General features: G+C 40.4%; 1 protein-coding gene across 11 annotated transcripts in view; it reads left to right on the top strand.

Annotated features, from left to right (window-relative positions):
* The window catches only part of CPEB3 (cytoplasmic polyadenylation element binding protein 3), a 246,448-nt gene that overhangs the window by 193,855 nt on the left and 31,818 nt on the right, over positions 1-20,775 (top strand). For 10 of the 11 annotated variants that reach the window (XM_037727736.1, XM_017498193.2, XM_017498195.2 and 7 more), the window contains 2 exons: positions 8,002-8,116; positions 19,193-19,374. In XM_037727736.1, the coding sequence (XP_037583664.1) occupies positions 8,002-8,116; positions 19,193-19,374 (297 nt within the window). Of the gene's footprint in view, positions 1-8,001; positions 8,117-19,192; positions 19,375-20,775 lie in introns of those variants that run through there. The other variant, XM_037727737.1, reaches the window with a different exon arrangement.

Genomic DNA, 20,775 nt, shown 5'->3' on the forward strand with positions numbered 1-20,775 from the left:
AAGTACTATGATTATGAGCCACCATGCCTGGCCAAAAATGGTTTTTTCTTTTTTTGAGACGAAGCTTCACTCTTGTTGTCCAGGCTGGAGTGCAATGGCACAACCTCGGCTCACTGCAATCTCCCCGTGCTGGTTCAAGCAATTCTCCTGCCTCAGCCTCCTGAGTAGCTGGGATTACAGGTGCCTGCCACCATGCCCAGCTAATGTTTTATTTTGGCCAGGCTGATCTTGAACTACTGACCTAGGTGATCCACCTGCCTCGGCCTCCCGAAGTGCTGGGATTACAGGCATGAGCCACCGCACCTGGCCAAAAATACATTTTATATTTAATTTTAACTAAAAGGTTTTGGTCAATTGTCAATGATGAAATTTTCTTTTTAGGAAATGATGTTATCATATAGCATTCTGTTTAAAGAAATAACCTACCATGGAGCCAGGCACAGTGATTCACACCTGTAATCCTAGCACTTTGGGAGCCAAGGTGGACGGATTGCTTGTGCCCAGAAATTCAATATCAGCCTGGGTAACATGGCGAAACCCTGTCTCTACAAAAAATGCAAAAATTAGCTGGGCATGGTGGCACATACCTGTACTCCATGTGCTACTGTACTCCAGCATGGGTGACAGAGTGAGAGCCTCTCTCAAAAAAAAAAAAGAAAAGAAAAGAAAGACCCATATTGCACGTCTTGTTTTTCCTCGCCCTTGACCTAATCTTATCCTTATTAATGACTTTTAGTTTTAAGTCGGATGAAACTTTAGTTTTTATATGGAGCTATAATTATTTTACTCTTTTGATAGAAAAATGTCAAACTGGGCCCAGCGTGGTGGCTCATGCCTGTAATCGCAGCAATTTGGGAGGCTGAGGTGGGCAGATCACTTAAGGTCAGGAGTTAGAGACCAGCCTGGCCAACATGGTGAAACCCTGTCTCTACTAAAAACATAAAAACTAACTGGGCATTTTGACAGGTGCCTGTAATCACAGCTACTCGAGAGACTAAGGCAGGAGAATTGCTTGAACCCAGGAGGCAGAGGTTGCAGTGAGCTGAGATTGCGCCACTGCGCTTTAGCCTAGGTGACACAAGACTCCATCTCAAAAAAGAAAAAGGAAAAGAAAAATAGGCCAGGCGTGGTGGCTCACACCTGTAATCCCAGTACTTTGGGAGGCCAAGGCGGGTGGATCACGAAGTCAGGAGTTCAAGACCAGCCTGATCAACATGGTGAAACCTCGTCTCTAAAAAAATAAAATAAAATAAAGAAAGAAAAAAAAGAAAAAAAAAATAGTCAAACTGGCTTGGTAACATATCCTTTATACAGTTTAGCCAGAAAACTTTCAGTTCTTTGAACATCTGTCTAATATTTCAGTTTGTTATACTCTTAACCATTTAAAGTTAATCTCTATAGAAGTGAATTTTTCAGAGTAGTATCAAGAAATAAGTGAGGAAAAAGGCCTGGAATGGAGTGAAGTTTCTAAAATGTTTTATCTTATTAATCATTACCTTATTATGCCAAATTTTCATACACCTTAAGAGTAGAGTATAGTAGGGACAGTATTATTGGAAGTGTAGGTATTGGCCAGGCATGGTTGCTCATGCCTGTAATCCCAGCACTTTGGGAGGCTGAGGTGGGCAGATCACCTGAGGTTGGAAGTGCAAGGCCAGCCTGACCAACATGGAGAAACCCCGTTTCTACTAAAAATACAAAATCAGCCAGGCATTGTGGCACATGGCTGTAATCCCAGCTACTCGAGAGGCTGAGGCAGGAGAATTACTTGAACCTGATAGACGGAGGTTGTGATGAGCTGAGATCGCACCATTGCACTCCAATCTGGGCAACAGATTGAAACCCCAATTCAAAATTTAAAAAAAAGGAAGTGTAGGTATTAATAGGTGTCATGAAAAAAATAGGGTCTATGGAAATAATTTTGGAAATGCTGAGTTAAACAACATTGAACAGATTTCTTTCTTTTTCTTTTTTTAAGATGGAATTTTGCTCTTGTCGCCCAGCTGGAGTGCAATGGTGTTATCTTGGCTCACTGCAATGTCCACTTCCTGGATTCAAGCAGTTCTCCTACCTCAGCCTTCCAAGTAGCTGGGATTACAGGCATGGGCCACCATGCCTGACTAATTTTGTATTTTAGTAGAGACGGGGTTTCACCATGTTTATCAGGCTGGTCTCGAACTCCTGACCTCAGGTGATCTATCCGCCTCAGCCTCCCAAAATCCTGGGATTACAGGTGTGAGCCATTGTGTCCGTCTGAACAGATTTCTCTAGACTTTCTTAGAGCCTTTAATTAAGTACACTAATGGGTGCCGTGAAACTCCAAGAAGGAGAAGATAATCTACAGTTCTTCCCAAACACTGCTTATCTGGCACACTAGTCCTAGGGACCCATGTTCCACAGAATACACTTTGGGAAACCTTGAAAAGGAAGATTAGTAATTTCACTACCAACTGTTCATATTATTAATGTTAAATTCTTTTAGATTTCTTGAAGGCTGATGTTAAAGTCACTATATGGTATAAATTATTACATTTATACCAGTAAGCTCTATGTTTGGTTTTTGTCTTTACTCCTAAAAAGATTTTGCCTTTGGAGATAAGCAGTTATATTAAACAGATTACTGATTCAGAAGATATAGAATTTAGAAGACACGTAATTCAGCCAAAAGTTGTCCTCTTGAGAGCTTCTATAGGAATATGTGCTTTAGAGAGAAACTAAAGAAAAACGATTTTTGTATTTTCTTTAATGTGTGCTAATGGAACAAAACATTCCATCATTGTGAGTTGTGCCGTAACTAAACCCTTCAAGCCAAAGATTATGAACTGGGGCCCATGGGATAGATCTGGTCTGCAGATAGTTTTATTTAGCCTGTATAGTGATTTTTAATGTTTGAATTAGTTCCCATTTTAAAATCTTGAAGTTTCACATAGAAATCTGAATTTCTAGTCACTCTTGAAAAATGGAAAAAGTCTGACAATACATAGGCAAGTGGGAACTACTTGCTGGAGCTGAGAAATAGTTTACTCCAGTGTGCTACTGCCTACCTACTAACCCAAATATGGCTTGATGCATTTGTGCTACCTGTTTGACTCTATGGTCTTTTGAGTTTGTGTGACCCCTACCATAAGGACATGGCATGGCCCAAGGGCTGGTGCCTCCCAAAGGATACTGTAGCCCCTCTTTTTTTTAATTTTTATTTTATTTTATTTTATTTTGAGACAGGGTCTCACTCTGTCACCCAGACTGAAGTACAGTGGCGCTATCTTGGCTCACTGCAACCTCTCCCTCCTGGAATCAAATGATTCTCCTTCCTCAGCTTCCCAAGTAGCTGCCTCAGCTTCCCAACTGCAGGTACCTGCCACCATACCCGGCTAATTTTTGTATTTTTAATAGAGACAGTGTTTCACCACATTAGCCAGGCTGGTGTCGAACTCCTCACCTCATATGATCTGCCCACCTCGGCCTCCCAAAGTGCTAGGATTACAGGAATGAGCCACTGCACACAGCCAGCAACCTCTTTTTAGAGTCATCATTACAAGCAAATGTGGTCAGGCTGCTCCGGAAAGAAGTGCTGGAATCACCTCAGGATAATATAAGGGTATCTTCACTATTTCTACTTGACAACATACCGGAAAAGTTGTTTCATTCACACACCCTCTCTCTCACTCACACAGAGAGTTATCCCTATACAGTCATTCCTAGGTTTGCATAAGGGATTGGTTCCAGGAACCCCCTCAGATATCAAAATCTATGGATGCTCAAGTCCCTTATATGAGGGGTGTAACCCATGTGCCTCTTTCTATATACCTTGAATTGTCTCTAGATTACTTATAATACCTAATGCAATGAAAATGGTATATATAATTAGTTGTTATACTATAGTTTTAAATTTTGTATTATTGTTACTGTTGTTATTTTTATTTTAAAATGTTTTCTAGGCCAGGCACAGTGGCTCACGCCTGTAATCTCAGCACTTTGGGAGGCTGAGGCAGGTGGATCACCTGAGGTCAGGAGTTTGAGACCAGCTTGGCCAACATGGTGAAACCCCATCTCTACAAAAAAATAAAAAGTAAAAAAGCTAGGTCTGGTGGCACACACCTATAGTCCCAGCTACTCGGGAGGCTGAGGCAGGAGAATTGCATGAACCTGGGAGGTGGAGGTTGCAGTGAGCTGAGGTTGCAGTGGGCCAAGATCACACCACTGCACTCCACCCTGGGCGACAGAGCAAGAATCCATCTCCAAAAAAAAAAAAAAATGTTCTATTTGAGATTGGCTGACCCTGTAAGACTCAGAGCCCCGCAGATATAGAGGACCAACTATATATGTGTGTGTGTGTGTATATGTGTGTGTGTGTGTGTGTGTGTGTGTGTGTGTGTACACACACATGCATATTTTGCCAGAGGAAATTTATATTGAATTAGGACAGAATTCTAATTTCATCTGTTCTCAAAAATAATTATTAAAGAAACAAAGCTAATTAAAAAGTGGTCATTTTATTAATACTCTAAGCCTTTCCACAAGATATTTGAATTAGCTTATACAGTATAATATTACAATAAGGTGTGTGTGTGTGTGTGTATATACTTTATGTATATAAAATCATATATAATCACATATATATATATTTACTTTATATATATACACATATATATGTAATCAGGACCAGAAAATATATCCAAAGAGTAAGTCCAGAAGGATAAAACATGGATATCAGGACCTGAGGTCTGGAGAAACAGGCCTTGTGTGAGTATGGGCTTATATTTCAGAGAAGCCAGAGTGTGAGTGGAACTTTTCGTACAAATAGTACCACAATATTATTTTTTGTTTCGTATGCTTATATTAGTTTGCTGATATTGTTCTATGTTGATGTTTCTCTAATTCTGCAGAGGTGACAGCTCTGAGCAACTGTTTTCTGGTGGCCATCAGAAAATGTAGATTTCGTGGGTAGGGTTAATCAGCACTGTGTCCTGAGCCCTCATTCTGTATTTTTACCTAATCTGTATTGCCAACAGTAAAGGAATGGGTTGTGTGGGATGTGATGAAGTGAGGTAGGGGGTTGGGGAGTGGGCAGAAAAGGCAGTAGGTGATAATGAAAGCTCTCAGCAGGTAGGCTTGAGATCCTTTGCAGAATTGTTTTGAGCAGTGGTAACCGACAGCTGTTATAAAAGTCTGCATTTCCTGTATTTCTGATTAAATGAAAGCAGATCACTGGATAATACACAAGAATGGTTTTCATTTCTTAAAGTGATTTATGATCAAATGCAATTAACATAAAATGATTGGAATTACCTTACCTGGTCCTGAAGCTGCCTGCCTTAACTGCTTTATTAGGAAGGAGATTAGAAGAGAGATTGTGTATAGAAAAAGATACATCTGTGTGTGTATGTGTGTGTGTGTGTGTGTGTGAGAGAGAGAGAGAGAGAGATATTAGAATCCTTGTTCTCACAATGTCAGGAAATTATTGTGTATTAAATGAAAAAATTAGTAATAGGCAATAGGTCCTCATGAAGGCATTTATAAGTGATGCTTTATGGTATTAGTGAACCTACCTTTATAGTAAATGTCAAGGGAAGGATACTTTAGTCAAACATGAAAGTTTACAAGGAAAGAATTGCATTTGTTTTCATGCAGTAAAGATGGAGCAAATGCCTGAATGTTAACGATATTGTAAACGGGTTCAAATTTTCAGGGTCTAGGGAAGAAATGGAGATTTTGTGTCTTCTGGCTAACTGTTGAGGGCAAGAGTGTCATAAAAGACAAAAAGTGGGTAGGTGTGGTGGCTTACTGCTGTAATCCCAGCATTTTGGGAAGCTGAAGCGGGAAAATCCCTTGAGATCAGGAGTTTGAGACCAGCCTGGCCAACATGGCAAAACCCCATCTCTACTAAAAATACAAAAATTAGCTGGGCATGGTGGTGCACTGTAATCCCAGCTACTCAGGAGGCTGAGGCATGAGAATCACTTGAACCAAGGAGGCAGAGGTTGCAGTGAGCCAAGTTCACGCCACTGTACTCTAGCCTAGGCAATAGAGGAAGACTCTGTCTCAAAAAAATAATAATAAAGGCAAAAAGGTGAGAGTGAATTTTGTAGCAATCTTAAAGAATGTGTAGACTTGCTGGATGTGGTGTCTCACACCTGTAATCCTAGCACTTTGAGAGGCTGAAGCAGGTGGATCCCCTGAGGATCTCCTGAGGTCAAGAGTTTGAGACTAACCTTGGCAACATGGTGAAACCCTGTCTCTACTAAAAATACAAAAATTAGCTGGGTGTGGTGGCAGGCACCTGTAATCCAGCTACCCAGGAGGCCAAGGCAGGAGAATTGTCTTGAACCTGGGGAGCGGAGGTTGCACAAGTTGAGATCGTGCCACTTCACTCCAGCCTGGATAAAAGGGGGAAACTCCATCTTAAAAAAAAAAAAAAAGAAGAAGTGTAGACTGTTTCTAACTGAGCAATGCCAATTTTAAAGTTCATTCAAAATGCTTTGAAAGTATAATTGCCACAGGCGCTACCTTTCAAGTGGAAGTACTCTTGGGTATAAGCCAAGCCACATAACAAATTATCCCATATGTTTCCTTGCATTAAGTGTTGATGCCTGAGTAATGGGGGAAATGAACAATTTTGTTAATAATAAGGAAATGAAAAGTCAACTTTCTTGTTATCTGTCTTAGTCATTGGTGGAGGGGAGGGGGAATGGCATGTTCCTGGAGGACAGATACCAGGTTCCCTTTCTGCACCCAGCTCGCTTCCCAGAGCATATTGGCTCTGCCTAACTGGTTGGTTTTGAGGCAGTGCAAAATTTGCCTTTTGGTGTGGAAGGATGTTTTTTGTTTTTGTTTTAAGCTATTCTTTGATAATATTTTAAGGTTTTATACATAAAACCATGTACATAAAGGTTTATGTTTTAAGGTTAAAATTCTAATGAAATAACTTATTTTTACTCTATGATAAAATAGGACAAACTATGGGCACTAAGTCAGAGTCCCAGTTAAGAAAAATGACCAAATAGAAATATGCCATAAAGATTTCTTTTTCTACTTTAAAAAAAATTTACTTCAATTTTGAGGCTTGCTTTTATTTAACCAGCCTCATTTATGAAAATCAGATAAATAAAAAAGAGATAACTTTTTTTTTGTTTTTTGTTTTTTGTTTTGTGCGAGACAGAGTCTTGCTCTGTCACCTAGGCTGCAGTGCAGTGGTACAGTCTCAGCTCACTGCAACCTAAATTCCTGGGTTCAGGCGATTCTCATGCCTTAGCCTCCTGAGTAGCTGGGACTACAGGCATGAGCCACTACACCTGGCTAATTTTTGTATTTTCAGTAGAGACGGGGTTTCACCATGTTGGCCAGGCTGATCTCGAACTCCTTACTTCAAAGGATCCGCCTGCCTGGGTCTCCCAATGTGCTGGGATTACAGGCGTGAGCCACCGGCCCAACCCCAGGGAACGCTCTCTGTGCTTTATTGCTATCTTTGGTAATTCTATGCTAACTTGCTGAGTGTTAATCTGTATTAAATCACATTGCTGAAAGATACGTTTGAATTTTGGAGGGTGTTGAGAATTAAAAAGTCAGACATGGATAATTTTTAGAAAATACTCCTATTGTGCTTTAGGTGTACTCTTAAAAACAAATGAAGTGGTGTACTATGACACATTGTAAACAGTCTCTATCATGCATTAAAATGAATCTGATTCAAAATACAGACTCTGTCTCTAAAAGCCTGCCTTAAAGTAAACAAACAAAAAAAAACCCCACAGGCAGAGGTGGTTTCCGATGGTTTCATAGTATATGTCATTTGCCTAGAGTGCTGAGTACAGTAGCTGTAAGTAGACTCTCCAAGCATTCTATTGAAAGGTACTTAATGCAGATTACAACTAAATAACTGGATTTTGTTTGGGTCATGTTCATTGTGAAATGCACAAATCAGTGGGTTTGTCTTTAGTCATCTTATTCTCATTTGGGGTTGATGGAAATGAAGTAAGGACCAAGTAAACAACTTTTTTTCAGGTGCAAATTCGACCATGGAACCTAAGTGACAGTGACTTTGTAATGGATGGTTCTCAGCCTTTGGACCCCAGAAAAACTATCTTTGTTGGGGGAGTTCCACGACCCCTTCGAGCTGGTGAGTGGAAATAGTAACACCACAACAACAAAACCAACAACAACAAAATCCCCAATGCCTTTAGTCTTAAGTATTTTCTCGGTTTCTAGTCAGCTATACACAGTCTCCAAAAAGAAGGCTGTTGTCATTTTCAATGAGCTTTTTCAGGATTAAAGGTTTTCTCTCAAAATGCTTTATTTTGTTATGGTGCAAAAGTAATTTCATTAGACAATTATGTTGAAAAAATGAATTATATTCAGTGCTTTCCTATTTACTCACTTATATAAAAAATAATAACACATTTGGCAGTGTGCATTCTTCTGCCAGTCAGCATTATTATGTATGACAGAAGTCTGTCTTCTTTAAAGCTTCCCTGTTTTTTTTAAAGTTCCTTTCCAATGATGAAATAATTGTGCTGCTGGATTTGAGGAGAATCGTAATTGACTGGAGAGTTTGAAGTGACGCTGAACTGATAACTTCAGTGTATATTTACATCGAAAGACAAATCCAATCAGCTGTGCATCAGCCTCCTAATAACCAGTATTCATGCCAGTGGAGTATAACAAAATTATTTCTAAAATCTAAGTTTTTGAAGCACTTAGAATAATTGAGTTTAATTTTTTAAAGTAAGACAAAAATGTTACTGTCGCCACTGTAGTTGTGAAGTTACATTTCTTTTGTGTTATTTATATGCAAGTAGACTTAGTTCTACCTAAAAATTAAAACAAAAAGCAGAGATCATTAAAATCATGTTGTGAAACAGAATTATAAAATGTAACATAAAGTTATTTGGGTGTGTGACTTTAATGACTTCTTAATTCTGAAAGTTCCTTAACGTTCCTAACATATTTATCCAAATCCCAACTCCAGCCTACACCTAAAGGATAACATTAGACCTATATAAAGACATTCATAATTTCATTTTGAAGGACTTTTAAACATATTTATTCTGATTGGATCTTATGTTCTTCATTCTAATGGAAAACTGTCAAAAGATAAAAGCAAAGCTGCATAGATGCCTCCCTTTTATCTGCAGTTGGAGAATAAAGTCTAAGAAGGGCTAATTCAAACATGAAAAGAATTATGAGAGGAGAGCAAATGCAGCCCTTGTTTATAAACTGTACTTTTTAAAAATGGTAGGTGGAATATTTCTGACATTTTTTTTTTTTTGAAATGGAGTCTCACTCTGTTGTCCAGGCTGGAGTGCAGCGGCACCATCTCGGCTCACTGCAACCTCCGCCTCCTGGGTTCAAGTGATTCTCCTGCCTCAGCCTCCTGAGTAGCTGGGATTGCAGGTGCCCGCCACCACGCCCACCTAATTTTTGTATTTTTAGTAGAGATGGGGTTTCACCATGTTGGGCCAAGCTGGTCTCGATCTCCTGACCTCAGGTGATCCACCCACCTCAGCCTCCCAAAGTGCAGAGATTACAGGTGTGAGCCACTGTGCCCGGCCATTTCTGACTTTTTCTAATAGTGTTATGTTTAGGAGTGGGGAGGGACAGAAATCCTTTTTCACATTTTATAAATGGACAATCATTGCTAATATTCTAGCTATTCCTTTTGCAACAAACTACAAGCACAAATTAGTTTGTTTGTTTAAGATGGAGTCTCACTCTGTTATCCAGGCTAGAATGCAGTAGTACCATCTTGGCTCACTGCAGCCTCCACCTCCAGAGTTCAAGCGATTCTCCAGCCTCAGTCTCCCAAGTAGTTGGGACTACAGGTGTGTGCCACCACATCTGGCTAATTTTTGTATTTTTAACGGAGACAGGGTTTTGCCATGTTGGTGAGCTGGTTTCGAACTCCTGACCTCAGGTAATCCGCCTACTTCAGCCTCCCAAAGTGCTGGGAGTATAGCCTTGAGCCATCACACCCAGCCACAAATTAGTTTTTATGTTCTAGCCCCTTTCCTTTTTTCCTAGATAGAAATCTGAAAAAATATTCTGAAAGAAAAAGTCCTATAGTTATAAAAATAACAGAACTGGTTTTAACTTCTTATGTCTATCCAAGTCACAGACATACAAGTTTATAAATTAAACTTCAATTTGTATTATTCACTCTATTCTTCCTGTTTTAATGATTTGGAAAGATAGATAAGGGCCTGTATATAATTTTTCTTCTATAAATCCTGTGAGGATACCTTTTCCACACTTCCTGTGTGATCACGCCGACACTGCAAGAAGTGAATGCCAGGACATTAAATTGCATTCTTTAACATTTGGTGTCTGCAAGATGCCACAAATTCTAGGATTAGACAAGAATTATATTTAGTTGTCTAGTAAGAAATGGGATTTTGTGTTCCCTGACTAGATACTATACCTTTCATAATTCTTTTTTTTTTTTTTTTTTTTTTTTGAGACAGAGTTTCGCTCTTGTTACCCAGGCTGGAGTGCAATGGCGCGATCTCGGCTCACCGCAACCTCCGCCTCCTGGGTTCAGGCAATTCTCCTGCCCCAGCCTCCTGAGTAGCTGGAATTACAGGCACGCGCCACCATGCCCAGCTAATTTTTTGTATTTTTAGTAGAGACGGGGTTTCACCATGTTGACCAGGATGGTCTCGATCTCTTGACCTCGTGATCCACCCGCCTCGGCCTCCCAAAGTGCTGGGATTATAGGCGTGAGCCTCCGCGCCCGGCCCTCCTTTCATAATTCTTGAAGTTTTTTTTTTTTTTTTTTTTTGAGACCGAGTCTCCCTCTGTTGCCCAGGCTGGAATGCAGTAGTGCGATCTCAGCTCACTGCCGCCTCTGCCTCCCAGGTTCAAGCAGTTCTTCTGCCTCACCCTCACAAGTAGTTGGGACTGCAGGCATGTGCCACCATGCCTGGCTATTTTGTTTGTTTCTTTGTTTTTTTGAGACAGAGTCTGACTCTGTTGCCTGAGCTGGAGTGCAGTGGCGCAGTTTTTTTGTATTTTTAGTAGAGATGGGGTTTCACTATCTTGACCAGGCTGGTCTCAAACTCCTGACCTTGTGATTCACCTACCTCAGCCCCCCAAAGTGCTGGGATTACAGGTGTGAGCCACCGCGCCCGGCCTAATTTTTGTGTTTTTAGTAGAGACAGGGTTTTACCATGCTGGCCAGGCTGTTTTCAAACTCCTGACCTCGTGATCCCACTGCCTCAGGCTCCCAAAGTGCTGGGATTACAGGTGTGAACCACTGTGCCTGGCCGAAGTTCTCTCTCTCTCTCTTTTTTTTTTAAACTAAGCTAACATTTTTTGTTTTAAAATTGTTTTGTTTTTATAACTATGTGGATAGTAATCTAAATTTACTTGTTCTATTGATAATGTTCCCCCATGCCAACATTTCCCTTAAGTGTAGCTAGTTTCTAGGTGGCAAAGTAATCTATATTAGTGTCTTGGAATTTTACCATTCATCCCAAGACTCTAAGTTAGAGGACCATGTTATCAAGACAAAAGAGTTAACATCTGCAACTTGAGTCTATGATCATAGGAATTGGGTTTCTCTGAAACATACTGAGCTTTGTGAACTGATGTATACCTTGGAATGGAAGGCCATTTTTAAAGGAATTCATTGTGACTTTGGTAGAAATCTGAAATTGAATACAGGACAGTTCACTTGAATGATAAACATTTATTGAGCATCTACTGTATTACTAGCACTGCAAAGTATGTGTCATGCAAACCTGAATATCCCAGTATCATGTTAAAGAGGTCATGATATACAGAGAGTCAAAATATTTCAGAAGAAAACAAATGTATTCATAGAATGTGAACTCAGAATTAATTGGAGACCACATCATATTCTTTAACATGATTCTCACATTTGGTTTTGAAACACTTTAGAGCATTTTTTATTATTTCCAAGGGATATTGTAGTTATGGAATTTTAGAAAGTCTAAAACCATTTTAAACATTATATGCAAAGTGATCCTGGACTAGATATGGGTGACCTTCCTCAACAGGTGAGATTTTAGATGTCCAGGTGGATTTTTATCCTATTCAGGGCCAAAAAGTATTACTTAATATGTCACAGTGACTAAAATATTATCATGGAAGTGTTACTCCTTTGGATCTTGTGAGGTTTTGTTTTTGTTTTTGTTTTTTTGATATTTCCTCATTGTAAGACAGAGACCATTATCACTGATGGTTATTCTGAATACAGGCCTTATTCCTTTAAATGGAAATATACAAACACCTCTAAAGAAAAAAGGCAACCGGTTTTAAGCAGTATTGTCCTGAGTTTCTGGTTGTTTGGCAAGCCTCCCTTTTAAAAACTCAGGTTGGACCAGCCTGGGCAACATGGTGAAATACTGTCTCTACAACAAATATAAAACTTAGCTGGGTATTGTGGCACGTGACTGTAGTCCCAGCTACTTGGGGGGCTGAGACAGGAGAATCGCTTGAGCCCAGGGAGGTTAGGACTGAAGTGAGCTGAGATCACACCAGTGCACTGCAGCCTGGGTGATGGTGAGACCTTATCTCAAAAAAAAAAAAAAAAAAAAAAAAAGGTTGGAAAAAAGCACAGTCCTAGAAAGGAAAGGAAAAGAAAACAAAAACTGAAAATGGAAACATATCAGTAGAAAATTTAGATGAGCTTACTCACTCACTGCCTGGTCGTGGGTTTCTGTATATCAAATAATACACATTCTTACTGTCTCTTCCTTTTATCACTCCCATCAATGACAATTGCAAGCCAAGGATGGTTTGCCTGAAGTCTCCTAGTGTTTATTAGATCTTGTTTTCTTTCTACTCCCCAGCTCACCCTACCCTCACACTAGAAAAGTGTGTAAGTAGACTCACCGTGCCACCGTGTGGCTAAAGCTTACATATTCTTCAGTCTGTATAGGGAAATGGGCAGTTTGATTCTCCCCCTGCTACCACCTGGAAGTACATGTTGTCACTCTTCATTCACATAATATGAGCAACATGTCTTACTGAATCTCCATACAGAAATAGCCCTGCTGCATATCCCTATGGCATTAGGACCTCTTCACTCGAGTGCCAGGCTTGGGGGCTATGATATCACCAGGAAAAAGTAGAGAATGAGGTATGTGGTCTCTGTACTCTTCCCCAGTTGATTAACATGAGTATGTCTCTGACCCCAATTTCTTGGCTTTAGCATCTGATTGGAGGACTGCCTCAGTGACCAAGCTTTGGGATCCATTCATTCCCAACCTTGATCACATTGGAAAAACCTTCAGTCTTTCTCATTAGAAGCATATGAACTGTTCTTTACTTCATGACTTCCTTCTGACAGTTTATCAGAGCAGGCCCTGCAAAACAGATCAATCTTGAGAGAGTGCTCACCTGAATCCCCACAGCCTACCTTCTGCTTTTTCGTCTTTTGGTCCTTTCTTTCCTAACAATTGCTCTGATAATTCTTTCCCTTTTTTTCCCCCTACTAGTATTTTGTGATGGATCCTGAAATTTCTTTCTCTGTCTTTCCCCACCTGCTCTGACTGTTGTGAGGATGGCTTTTCTGGGTGGGGTAAAAATTTGTGAAGTAAATATTCAGAGATATATGGCATATATCTAGAGAACATATATCCTGAATTTTTCTAAGATCATTGATTTTAGACATTTTGTATAAACAGTTGATAGTTTAGGAACCATATCCTGATTTGTGATTTAGGAAACTGGAATATTATAACGCTATCCTTTATTGTTTTTTTAATAAGTGGTTGCAGGCAGAAACCATCCTGTATCAAGTTTTTTAACAATAGAAGCTTTTTCACCATGTCCTAAGTTCAGTATGAGTTGTGTTGGATAAACTCCAAATTTGGCATACTGAATTAACTGTATTACCTTTAGGTAAAGCTAAGGACTTTCTAATGTTAAGTATGTGTCTGTGTCCTCCCTCTGCACCAAAAGCAAACCCTCATCCATAGCCGATGTCAAACTTTGTCATACCAGTAGCAGGCTGTCTGATGTTAGCATACAGCCAAAATAATGTGGGGATGAATTGGTGCTTAGAGAGCAGAAACCAGGCCAACTTAAATGTTAAGCAGAGATTCACAGGGTGGGAGCAGGGCAAGAACCCTGGACAAAATGAAATATTTGAATACTACCCTGTCCTCAGCAGTGTGCTCAGAGCTCTCATAGATATTTAATTCTCACAATAATCCTGCAAGATCATAAGTTGTAGACTGCACTTTTGAGATGAGGAAGCAGAGTTCAGATAGGGCAATTGATCTTTCTCAGGTCAAAAGGAAGATGCTTTATTAAGCTGAGATCTGAGATGTTGTCTCAGTAACAGTAGAGAGTCAACTTGGTACCAGTGCACTCTGTCTGGTTTAATTCATTGTTCATACCATCTAATTGAAAAAATACAATTTTGAAACAAAGTTTCACTCTTATTTCCCAGGCTAGAGTGCAGTGGCGCTATCTCAGCTCACTGCAACCTCTGCCGCCCGGGTTCAAGTGATTCTCTTGCCTCAGCCTCTTGAATAGCTAGGATTACAGGCATGTGCCACCATGCTTGGCTGATTTAGTATTTTTAGTAGAGATGGGGTTTCTCCATGCTGGTCAGGCTGATCTCGAACTCCTGACCTCAGGTGATCCGCCTGCCTCGGCCTCCCAAAGTGCTGGGATTACAGGCATGAGCCACTGCACCCAGTCTGAAAATATTCTTAACTTCCCAACATACCTAATGCAGAACAGAATCTTATGAGTACATTTCTTCCACTTGTAGCATGTGAATTGCCTTGAACCAACTTGACAATTGTGGTAAACCTGGAAAGGCTTCAAGTTTAATCTTCCTTTCTTTCAGAAGTCAAGACCTCTTTGATATCTTAAGGTGTCCTACGCCTCTTTCCTGTTTTGTCCTTATTTCCAAAGAGAAGAAATATGGATTCTAGATTCACAGTTTAGAATCTATAAAGACGATTATGATATTTTCCTCTGGAATATTCATTTCTGCTCTATCCCATTTGGCTATCCAGTATCTCAGACTCACACATTGCCTTAGCTGGCTTTGAAATGTATTATAATTAAATGTTATAAATAGGGCCCTGAGGTGAAGCAGGGCTGGGAGGAGTCATCATGGGTTTCCTCTCTGGTGAATTGAAGACCCTTTCACATCTTTGTAAATAATCAGGATCAGGCCGAGCGCAGTGGCTCATGCCTGTAATTCCAACACTTTGGGAGGCCAAGGCAGGCAGATTACCTGATGTCAGGAGTTCAAGACCAGCCTGGCCAATATGGCAAAAACCCGTCTCTACTAAAAATATAAAAATCAGCTGGGTGTGGTGACTGTGCACCTATAATCCCAGCTGCTTGGGAGGATGAGGCAGGAGAATCGCTTGAACTTGGGAGGTGGAGGTTGCAGTGAGCCGAGATTGTGTCACTGCATTCCAGCCTGGGTGATGGAGCGAGATTTCGTCTGGGAAAAAAAAAAAAGCATCAGGAGCAAACTCAAGGAACCACAGTTGAAGCTTATATTCAGCTTCACAGATGTAGCCATCACAATCCAAAGGAATTCATGGGGATGCTATATGCTCCACATTGCTGCAGTATTCTGGTTTCCCCTCCAGTCTGTGGCACAGTGACGCTCATCACAAGAGCCAGCATGTGGATTAGACTCATTGTGTTGCTGCTATCATGGAAGTTGTTCATGAGATAACTTAAATTGTCTTAGGATGACAGAGCATCTTGTCCAAAGTACAGTATACCCTTAAACTATAGCTGTTAGACCTGCTAACTTCCCACCATGACCAGACAGACCTGTGAGCACTGTCTGGATGGGAAAGAATATGAAAAGTGGTTTGGAAAGTCTTGACTTCCTTGTGGACTGTTTACTTGTTTTCACCTCTGTGTGAATTCTGGGTTTCTTCACCTGTATGCCCTGCTCTGGTACCCTCATTTTTCCTCAGATTAAATGTTAAGAACATGGTCCTAGGAGCTACTTTGTCTGCCCGCTGCAGAGGATGGTTTCAAATGAGGACTAGAAATTCTGTTTAGTACTTAAATGAGTTCAGCCTGCAGTGCAGAAAGTATGCTGAATGAAGACCCACTGGTTGAGCAAAAGACAAAATACAAACAGCAGTTTGACTATTGTTTACTTTTCTTCAAGGGTGGTCATATATTGGACTTTCTGTAGTTAAAATGCAGATTAGGGTAGAGAGAGAGAGATGGGATATTTTCATATTCTTCTCCCAAAAACCTCTTCTTCAGTTACCTTGGTTTCTTCTATCTTCTCAACAAATTGCCCTTCACTTAAGTGAGACTTAATTGACTCAAATGTCTGCAGACTTTTTGGTGGCCAAAAAAGCGACTGTATATAAGCTCATAAATGGGAATTATTTATTTATAATTGGTTTTCATAAGAGCACAAGCCAGTGAGGGTTTCTGCTTCCTATCAAAATTATTTAACTGCCAGCAACATCAGTCATGATCTAATCCTTGGAACGTGCAAATGATTTCAAACAGATAGATTCACAAAGTAATGGAATGTTTGTGTTTATCTGGCATCAGAAGATCCTGAAGATGTTTTTGGAGACCACTGTGGTGTGGAAGAATCTGTGGTTACAGTAACTCTCCTGCTTAGCTGGAGTTTCAAGCTTACCACTCATGTGCTTTCTTTCTAAATTAGGCACTTTATTGAGTCTTTCCAGTTGTGGAAGACAAGTGCCATTCAGTTCCTTGCCAGCATTCTTTTCCTGGCCATTCACCAGGCTTAGAGATTGTTCCTCTCTTATTTCACTACAGAAAAAGAAGCCTTGTCTTTTGAAAATTAGTATTTAATTTACAGCGTCCTGAGGTTACTTATTTCACTAAATCCATTCAACCAATAAGGGAAATTCATTAATGACTGCAATTAACAATGAATTCTGCTTTCAATTTCTTGGTCTCTATTACTGCAGTAACATTAGCTATAGGAGAAGATCCTCAAACCATCAGAGGTTGTTGGGATGAAGTATAAGGGCCTCTCATATTCAGGGTATGGGCACAATTCCTATGAGGTTGTTTGAATGAATGTGATTCCTGGATCCTGCCCCAAGACTTCAGTCAGCATTTACTTGGCTTTAATAGGCAATGCTTCCTTCTCTGATATGACTTAGTAGTTCTGACCACAGTGGTATAATTGAGATAGTTTTCTGCTGCTCTGTCTTTAGTAGCACCTACTCTTAGGCTTAGTTATTATTAGTTTATTTTCACACCTTCTGAAAATCACTTGGTGGTGGTAGGTTGTCCTTCCTATTAAAAATAGGCCCTTAGAAAACAATTACCAACTGGCAATCTTCTGACAGCAACACAGTTTTTCTCACTGCCTCAGCAATTTCATATTACAGGAACCAGTGATACTTGGCTTTCCTTTTGTTCATAGAAGTCTAGTAGAGTTCTTATACTGTTCAGCCTTTCAGCCTTTGTACGTTCTGCAGAACTGTTCTCCTAGAAGAGAAGAGTTGTGCTGCTCTCCATCTCCCCAGATACTGATTCCTGTGGAGCTCTGCTATGTGATGATCTTTGCACACTGGCTGTGGCCCAGGTCATTGTCTGTCTTCCCTGTCTTCTCCTTTCCAAATACCATATATAGGTGTTGAAACAGGTTCTTGGGTCACTCCCCAGGGGTAATGCTGAGTCTTTTGGACTTATACTATGTGAGTAGCCTAAAAGGAATGGTCATACCTGGAGGAGGTGCTGTCCAGCATCAAGTAAACAATTACCTTCAGACAATCTGGTTGCAGGTAAGTGCTACATGTTTTTCTAATGGTATCTTTATTGTTCTGTAAATATGCCAAGATAAAGGCATATTTAGGCTGGGCGTGGTGGCTCACACCTGTAATCCCAGCACTTTGGGAGGCCGAGGCTGGCGGATCACTTGACGTCAGGAGTTCAAGACGAGCCTGGCCAAGATGGTGAAACCCCATCTCTACTAAAAATACAAAAAATTAGGGCCGGGCGCAGTGGCTCAAGCCTGTAATCCCAGCACTTTGGGAGGCCGAGGCGGGTGGATCACGAGGTCAAGAGATCGAGACCATTCTGGTCAACATGGTGAAACCCCGTCTCTACTAAAAATACAAAAAAATTAGCTGGGCATGGTGGCGCGTGCCTGTAGTCCCAGCTACTCAGGAGGCTGAGGCAGAAGAATTGCTTGAACCCAGGAGGCGGAGGTTGCAGTGAGCCGAGATCGCGCCATTGCACTCCAGCCTGGGTAACAAGAGCGAAACTCTGTCTCAAAAAAAACAAAAACAAAAACAAAAAAAACAAAAAATTAGCCAGTTGTGATGATGCATGTCTGTAATCCCAGCTACTTGGGATGCTGAGGCAGGAGAATCACTTGAGCCAGGGAGGCTGCAGTGAGCTGAGATCACACCACTATACTCCAGCCTGAGTGACACAGGGAGACCCTGTCTCAGTAAACAAACAAACAAACCACGGCACATTTAGAATAAATGCGACAAAGAGTACAGGCCAGAATTCTGGATCTATAGCAAGGTGCCCCATGGGTATGTTTTTACTATTTGTGTAGCACCTTATGCTCTGTGGTATGTTGTAAGTGCTCAGTAAATGTTTATTGTGGCTATTATCATTACTAGTGTTATTATTTAGAATTTAACAGGAGAGGTTAATATGGAGGATTCTCAGTTGGGATAGAATATACTCTAAAATCTTTATTTTTTTAAAATTGTGGATATTTAAGGCTGTAAACTAATTGTCTCTACTTAAAACAAACAGTTAATCCTTTCTATCACTTAGTCCTAATATAGCAATGTGACACTAGCAATTGCTTTTAGTCTTAGAGGTTAGTAAGTAGGACTGTTTCTTATTAACTTGTTAGAGCAGCATAAAATGACTTGCCTACCCAGGGCGCATTCCACTGGACTAAGCAGTTAGAAATTAGAACAGGAAGATTACTGGTAGTTCATGTCTTCAGTACTACTGCTAAAGTTCTGATTATATAAATTCTTGTGTGTGCGTCTGTAAATTCCTAATTTTTTTTTTTCCATTTTATTTCAAAACACCCTCTGAGGACCTTCCCTACTTGAGTTGTAAGACTGGTGTGGACATTCTTCATGATATTTAACATGGGTTTTCCTTTTCTTAACTTACACTGCATGATCTCCAAATAATTCTTGCTTCTCCTGGGCAAGAGTACCTCCCAAATATTTATACATATCCATGTTTTGTTTCTTTGCAGTTGAGCTGGCAATGATTATGGACCGTTTGTACGGTGGTGTCTGCTATGCTGGCATTGATACAGACCCAGAGCTGAAGTACCCCAAAGGTGCTGGCCGCGTAGCATTCTCCAATCAGCAGAGTTACATTGCAGCCATCAGTGCTCGCTTTGTGCAGCTTCAGCACAATGACATTGACAAACGGGTAAGCACCTACTTAGGGTGGAACTGCTATGGGAAAGAAAAGAAGTTTTTTCTGTGATTTCCCGGGAAGAAAGGCACCTTGTGATCATAAGTGAGCAGCTCTACCTTGGATGGCATTAGTCCATGAGTCCATCTAGGCTGCCTGAAAAAGAGATCACTGTTGGTATTTAAGGCGTTAAGGAATATTCTGCCTCGCCCATCCTTAGAGTGATGTTACACTTATGAAAATAATCCTGCAAAATTTAGCATACCAAACTAGTGCTGTTCAGAAGATGACACTAACAGTGTATTAACAGAAATGGAGAGCTGGTGACCTGCTTGACCTACATAGTGCTCTTAAACAACAAAGAAACTTAGATTAACATTTAAACATTCAGGAGTATATATGAGATGTTGAACTTCTGGCTTGAAATTGCAAGCTCATACACTGTGGCAATCATTGGAGCCAAAAAGCTGCTTTTCCCTTCCTCTGCTTCTCCTGCTTACACCATATATGCATATGCATTACCTGCCATGCTGTTCATGGGTATTACCTGCCTGGCCTCTAGTGACATTAAGAGTGCTACGTCTGATGTAAAGAGGGGGCATGAAGTAGAGTTTAGGCAGTTGGTGTATATAATTGGTTTTGCAGAGAGACACGAGTTTAAATTCCTTGAACCAAAGCTTTGACAGCTGTTTGGAAGCTTTGGGGTATGGAAGCCAGTAAGAGCCAATCTGGACCCTGTATTAATAAATGAAAAGAGCAAGTAGGGGAATAGCACCAACTCTTGAACACCTGCCTGTGCAACTGTGCTATGACTATTAATTCTTCTAGTAAAGAATGTTTTTGGGGCATACACTGGACTAGAATTAGTGAAGTAGTAAATATGTTCTATATGAAGTTTCACTTACATCCTCCACAGGCAACTTTGACTAATTTTGTGTAGCAGGCAAGTTTCTGAGGTAAAAATTTTAACTGGTGATGGATTTTTCATATTCAAGATTATATTTTTGTAAAGACATGTATCTGATCAAAAACTACAAGGCCCAAGGCTAAGAATAAATATTCTGTTTGCCACTATACTGATCTTCTTAAGAGTAAGTGGTAGCGATTTGCTTTTTAATTAAAATGAATAAAATAATTTAGAATTTTGAAACACTCGTTAAAGTCGTGGAGATTCAAAGACATAATAAAGATTCAACTCCATTTCCAGTTTTTAAGTATCCATAGCAATCTGAGCATGCCCTTTTGTTTTGTTTTGTTTTTTGAGACAGAGTCTTGCTGTCACCTAGGCTGGAGTGCAGTGGCGCAATCTTGGCTCACTGCAACCTCCATCTTCCAGGTTCAAGCAATTCCTTGCCTCAGCCTTCTGAGTAGCTGGAATTACATGTGCCTGCCACCACGCCTAGCTAATTTTTTTAT

This window comes from Cebus imitator, unplaced genomic scaffold (assembly GCF_001604975.1).
Source record: "Cebus imitator isolate Cc_AM_T3 unplaced genomic scaffold, Cebus_imitator-1.0 Scaffold238, whole genome shotgun sequence".
NCBI lineage: Eukaryota > Metazoa > Chordata > Mammalia > Primates > Cebidae > Cebus > Cebus imitator.